At 39.8% G+C, this 6,595-nt stretch overlaps 1 protein-coding gene across 1 annotated transcript; it reads left to right on the top strand.

Annotated features, from left to right (window-relative positions):
* Positions 1-709: 709 nt before the first annotated feature.
* Positions 710-2,215, top strand: PIGW (phosphatidylinositol glycan anchor biosynthesis, class W). Its single transcript, XM_006899460.1, has one exon. It carries the CDS (start codon positions 710-712, stop codon positions 2,213-2,215), a length of 1,506 nt encoding a protein of 501 aa, XP_006899522.1.
* The last annotated feature ends 4,380 nt before the right edge of the window (positions 2,216-6,595 follow it).

Consider the following 6,595-nt stretch of genomic DNA (forward strand, 5'->3'; position numbering starts at 1 on the left):
CTAGAATCCCAACAGCAGGTGTTTCAAGTCCTCTGGACAATCTCCTCCATGCCATCATTAACTGCCTCTGAAAACCTACTAGGTGGTCAGCTATAAGTTGGTTAAGACTTGAGAGCTCTGGTAGCCTAGTGACAAGACACTGCACTGTAATTCCAGAGGTACGTGGTTCAAATCCACCAGATACTCTACTGGAGAAGGAGGGACAGTCTCCTCCTCTACAGTCAGATCAGGTTTGAGGGGTACACACACACACACACACACACACACACAATAATAATGAAAAGAGAGACTCGATAGTATACAACAGGTTAAAACATTTCCATCCTAATGCATCAGTGATAAAGACTTTTTCCTAGATTTCTTGAATGAGGACTCAAAGATCCTTTATACTGTTGATTGGAAATCACTAGGGCCTAAGGTTCTGTTGTTGTGTATGGTCAGCTTAGAACAACCCAGAGCTGACCTTCCATTGCATTTTCAGAGATAATAAATAGCATGGAAGGAGACTGCCCATCTTCCTCCTGAGGAGCAGCTGGAGAAGTCAAACTGTATACCTTTGTCTTGGCAATGCAATTCCTTACCACTAAGCCACCAGAGTTCTATTACAACCTAGTAAAAATCAAGTCAGGTCTTACATATACAAATCTCACAAGAATATGGCTTTCCACCAATCTATTTGTTTGCTCTTTTTGTTTTCAGAGAGAAAAATATGTCTCAAAAGCAGATGAAGGAAGCTTTTGTCAGTAACCTCAATGGAACCACTGTCCTGGAAATAATCCAGGGCTTGTGTTTTCCTGTACCTTGTATCCTGTGCAGAGGGCTGGTGATTATTCTCTTACAGCACTTTGGTTCTTCGTATACATGGAAAACACAATTCTTCATTGACTTTGTTGCCCTGATAGTTCCTCAGGTGGCCACTCTCACCATTTTGTCTTCATTTCTTTTCCTTGAGTATCTCACTGTATTTATCTTTGGGGCAGGACTATCCTATCAAGTGTATCACAAGAGGACTTGCTATGCCAGAGTGCCTATGCAGAAAATCCTAGGAAAATTCTTGAAAATCAGAGTACATTCAGAATACATTCCAGCCATCTCCTGTTTCCGTGTACTTAACAGTGTATTTACTGCTGTAGCCATTTTGGCTGTGGATTTTCCACTTTTCCCCAGACGGTTTGCTAAAACAGAGCTTTATGGAACAGGAGCAATGGATTTTGGAGCAGGAAGCTTTGTTTTTGGGGCTGCAGTGGTTTGTTCAGAGGTTAGGAGGAAATCCCACATGGGAAAACCCACATTTTATAACCTGACAAAGTCACTGCAATCCGTGTGGCCGTTAGTCTTCCTAGGAATAGGACGAGTAGTTATTATAAAAAGCATAGGCTATCAGGAACATTTAACGGAATATGGCGTACACTGGAACTTTTTCTTTACATTAGCAGTTGTAAAATTGATAACATCAGTACTTTTGATTTTCTTACCTGTAAATAAATCCTGGATTGTAGCTATCAGCATTATCATACTTTACCAGCTAGCTCTTGACCTTACCCCACTGAAGAGGTTGCTTTTGTATGGCACTGATGGCAGTGACACAAGGGTTGGCTTCTTAAATGCCAACAGAGAAGGAATAATCTCTACTTTGGGGTATATAGCAATATATATGGCTGGGGTTCAAACAGGGTCCTATCTGTTTAAGAAGAGATCACATATCAAAGACTGGATAAAAGTAATATATTGTCTTCTACTGACAGGTATTAGCCTCTTTGTATGTCTTTACATAATTCAGGCAAATGTAGAAGCAGTATCTCGAAGAATGGCTAACTTAGCCTTCTGTGTTTGGGTAGTTGCGAGTATCCTGACTCTCCTGGGTAGTTTATTAGTAAGTGATATAATTTTGAGTTTTGCCAAATTTTTATTTAAAGGGGCTCTAGTACCATGCTCTTGGGAACTTAATCAGTCACCTGCTGCAACTAAAAAGCATTCAGAAGTCCCTAAAGCAGAAAGAAAAGGAGTTAGTCTTTGTTTAATCACAGCTATTAACAGAAACCAGTTGTTTTTCTTCTTGCTATCAAATGTAACAACTGGCCTCATCAACATGATGGTAGATACATTACACAGCAGTACTTTGTGGAGTTTATTTGTGCTCTATCTCTACATGCTTGGTAACTCTTTAATTTTATTTGTGCTACATTTACAAGACAAGACTGTAAAATTCTGGTGATGAAGATCAGTAAAATTTCTATCTAAGCAGTATTTTAATGAAGAGAACATGCTTTTAGCAATCCAGTGTCAACCATATTTTATTGTAAATTAGAATCTTAACCATTCTTTGCAGTGTCAGTAGTGATACTTATGACTGTATCTCAACACCAAATCAAGAAAACCAACAAAAGCCTGTAATTGGTTAGTTTTTTTAATGTAAAATTTTTATGTTGGTTAACTTGTAAAATTTGTATATGTTGTTTTTATTAAATATCATTATGTCAAAGAAACTGTTATAGGGTGGAAGATTTTTCTCTGTATCACTTTACACCACTCTGAATTTTTAAATTATATGCATTGTTTTTATAATAAAGTTTACATTATTTTGGTTATTAAACCTTTATTGTACAATTTTGTTATTATAATAAATCCTGAGTATTCAAAATCAAGTAAACAACTTAAAATCACATTAGCAACTGTAAATCGGAGACATACAATGAAGTCCAAAGACAGTTGTTGTTGTTATGTGCCGTCGTTTGCGACTCATAGCGACCCTATGTACAAAAGCCCTAAACCCTGCTCTATTCTGTGCCAACCGCATTGCTTCTGACACACCCATCCCGATTACCCCAGTCACTGAATCAATCCACCTCATAGAGGGTCTTCCCCTCCTGCACTGTCCCTCTACCCTACCAAGCATGATGTCCCTCTCCAAGGACCTGTCTCTCCTTACAACATGTCCAAAGTATGTCAGACGAAGCCCCAGAATCCTTGCCTCCAAGGAGTAGCCTGGTTTAACCCTCTCTAGGATGAATCTGTTTGTTTTCTTGGCAGTCCATGGTACATTCAATACTCTTCTCCAACACCACAGCTCAAAGGCGTCAATTCTCCTTCTATCCTCTCTAGTCATTGTCCAACTCTCTGATGCATAACAAGTGATTGCAAAGACCATGGCCTGTATCAGGCGCACCTTAGTCTCCAGAGAGACCCCATTGCTCTTGAGTACTTTAGAGACAGTTCTCTAAAAATAGGCTTACTTGTATGATATAATTTATGTCCCAATGAGACAACTGGATCTGATTGATTTTTATTTAGCTTACTTTGTGTCTGGAATATGATGAGCAAAGCAAAGTTTCCCAGTATTTCTGAATTTACTATCTAGGGACACAGTTGTCAATTACAAACTATTAGCTACCAAAATCATTGTCATTGAGTCAGTTTCATAGTGATACTCCGTTGGGTTTCAATGGAGTGGGAGGAGACTGTACATTTTTCTCTTGAGGGGTGACTGGTGGATTTAAGTACTGACTTTGCAATTAGCAACCCCACACATTATATACTATCCTGAGTGTCAAACTGAGAACTGATGTAGTCGAGGGCAAGCCTAGAAAGCTTTCTCCACAGATGATACTCAGATTTTCCAAGTTGATGGATGATGTCTTAGGGTATGTGTGAGAGAGAGAGCGAGAAAGGTGAGCCCAAGATTATAATCACATGGTAACTTGTGACTTCATAGGCTGACAATCCAGGATCAGCAGGCAGTAAGGCACACAACTGACTGAAATCCAAATAATCAGAAGTCAAATGGGGATGAGCCAGATTGCAGTTTTCCAATGAAGCAAAAGTAAGCATTCTGGCAGCCAGCCATACATTGGTGATGCAGGCCACAACCTCATGCAAATTCCCTTTCAATCAGTTTGCTGCTCATAAATCTCATCATGGAGCTGATTACATTCTATCAGGTCTCATGAAGGAAATGACTACACAACTTGCCAAACCAGAGAATCAGACAGTGTGGTGTAGTGGCTTTGTTATTTCAAATGGCTTTCCTAAGCTTCTGACACTGACTTTCAACAGACAGCTGGGTGGGGAAAATGTAAAGAGGGTGAGTAGACTTGGAGGAGGGGATTGGTAAATCTTGACACCCCACCAAGCTGAAAATGAGCAAGTTTAGCAGCGGGAAACACGCTACTAGCAAGAGAGTAGAAGCAAAGGATGCAGCACCTGTCCTTCAGAGCCAGAGAGTCTTGCATTAGTAAGACTAAGCCCCAGACGAGTAGCTGCAGCAGAGATCAAAAGACTGATGTGAGACAGAGCTTAGAACTGCTACCCTGTGGAGACAGAGCCAGGAGCCTTTGCCCAAGCTTGCTGGAGGACCTGGAGGGGGACCATAATTGGCAAGCCTAGAAGAGTTTTATAACACTGACTGATAGCCGAGAAACTGCAGGTCAAAAGGCCTGCAAGAACACTTGGGGAACTGTCCTGACTGAAGAACCACATCTTGTTTCCAACCTGAACTGGAACCTATTAACTCTACTAAGCTCCATTAACTGTATGGTCTTATGATTTCTGTGTGGCCAGAGCAGGAAGAGTCCTGGGAGAGAAAGTTGGTAGTAGAATTGGTAGCAACAGGTGCGAGGGATGGCTGGTGCATGTCTTATAAAATCTGGTTCTGTTATGTAGATGTTGTTATTAGGACTAATTCTCCCTTGTGAAGTTGTCCTCATGCTGGCCACACTCCTTTATAGAGCGCCAAGTTGACAGAATCTTAACCATCACAGATATGATGAAGATAAAAGTCTGTGGGGACTGGAGAGGTACTCACAAAGCAAAGGGTAAACCACAGGGAATAGTTATTCTAAGTAGATGACTCCTCCAGCAATGGTCCTGAGTTGGAAGGAACTAAGCACACATTTTGCATCTGAAAGAAGGCTCAAACTAAAAAGGCAGAGCATGGAAAATGTTTCATCTACCAACTGTCCAGAGAACTATTGAGAAAGATGCAGTCATTAAGTACCTAGTCTAGTGTGCAAATTAGTTTGGTTAAAAGGCTTAATTTTCTATTAAGAGCTTTTTAGTCATTCAAGTTTTTTCAAAATTTTATGATTTAAATAAATCGTAACAAAAGCCTATTTCCACTGAGTGTATTCCAATCCATGGCAACCCCATAGAGCAGTGAGTCTTTTGGAAGCTAGTTGTCATACCTTTTGCCTGTGGAGTGCCTAGTGGGTTTGACCTTCAATTAAGTGTGATTTATTTATCAAACTAATAGGGCTTCTTGAGATTTTTGTATTCTGCCTTTCATTCACCCTTTGCCAATTCTAACGTTCACTGTATATTAAAGTTGTTGTGTGCCATCGAGTTGGAAATGATCCTTAACTGACCCTCCAGTGGGTTTTCAGAGGTGGTAAATCACATAGGAGACTGCCCATTCTTCTCTCATGGAGCATCTGGTAAATTTGAACCATGTGCCTTTGGAATTGCTGCACAGTTTCTTGCCACTAGGCCACCAGAGTTCCCTGTATATTACACAAACAATAAAATTTATTCTAACAGGTATTTTCAAGTGGAAATCAGACTACTGCAGAAATAACCAGAGATTAGAATATTTGAATTAATTTGATATTTGGTAAACAATCTGCATTGAACTTGGAGAAATGATGAAAGTTATACAAGTGTTTAGGTCTTTCATTCATAGGGTCACTATGAGTTGTCTACAACTCTATGGCACTTAACAAACAACAACAACAACATAGAGCTCATTTGGCCTAGTGGACACAAAGTGATGCTACCAAGTGAAAGGTGGGTGATTTTAATCTGCGGCCCTCAGGCCTGGTTTTAATTGTTTTGGTCAAACATTCTTCTAAGTGGTATAGCACTGGTCTGTCCATTTGCTGTACAGAGGTGGGTAATTCGTGGTTGCTATGATATTGAACACTGTGACACTGATGTGTCAAATGCAACAATGGTTACCCATGGTAGACAGTGTTTGGTGGAGCTCCCCGATTAAAACAACCTTGGAAGCAGGAGTGGCATCCACTTAGAAATGAACTTGCAGAAACAATGAAAGTTATACAAGTGTTCAGGTCTTTCATTTATAGGGTCGCTATGAGTCGCCTACAACTCGACAGCACTTAACAACAAGGTAAGTAGAGCCTCTTCTGATATAAAATTGGTTATCTGTTAGTTTTGAATGTTGTTATACACCATCAAGTACAACTCATAGTGACCCTATGAACAACAGACTTGAACCGTGACCTAGCCTATCATCACTTCTGACATACTTGAGGTCACTGCTACAGTCACTGTATTACTCCATCTCACTGAAGATCTTCTCCTTCACTGACCTTTCCAAGCATGATGTCTCTTTCTGAGGAATAGCCCTTCCTGATAATATGCCCAAAGTATGTGAGATGAAGCTTTGTCATCCTTGCTTCTAAGAAGTACTTGAAGATTTTATTCTCTCATTTGTTAAATCTATTATACTATTTAGTTTACTTCAATTAGTTGTATATTTATTTGGCACTTTGAATTTGCTACAATGAATTCTACCTAGATTTATTCTATTAAAGAACCAAGTATGTTGACAAATACCAGATAAGGTTTCATTTTCAACTAA

Source organism: Elephantulus edwardii, unplaced genomic scaffold (assembly GCF_000299155.1).
Source record: "Elephantulus edwardii isolate Elephantulus edwardi_28Jun2011 unplaced genomic scaffold, EleEdw1.0 scaffold00257, whole genome shotgun sequence".
Classification (NCBI taxonomy): Eukaryota; Metazoa; Chordata; class Mammalia; order Macroscelidea; family Macroscelididae; genus Elephantulus; species Elephantulus edwardii.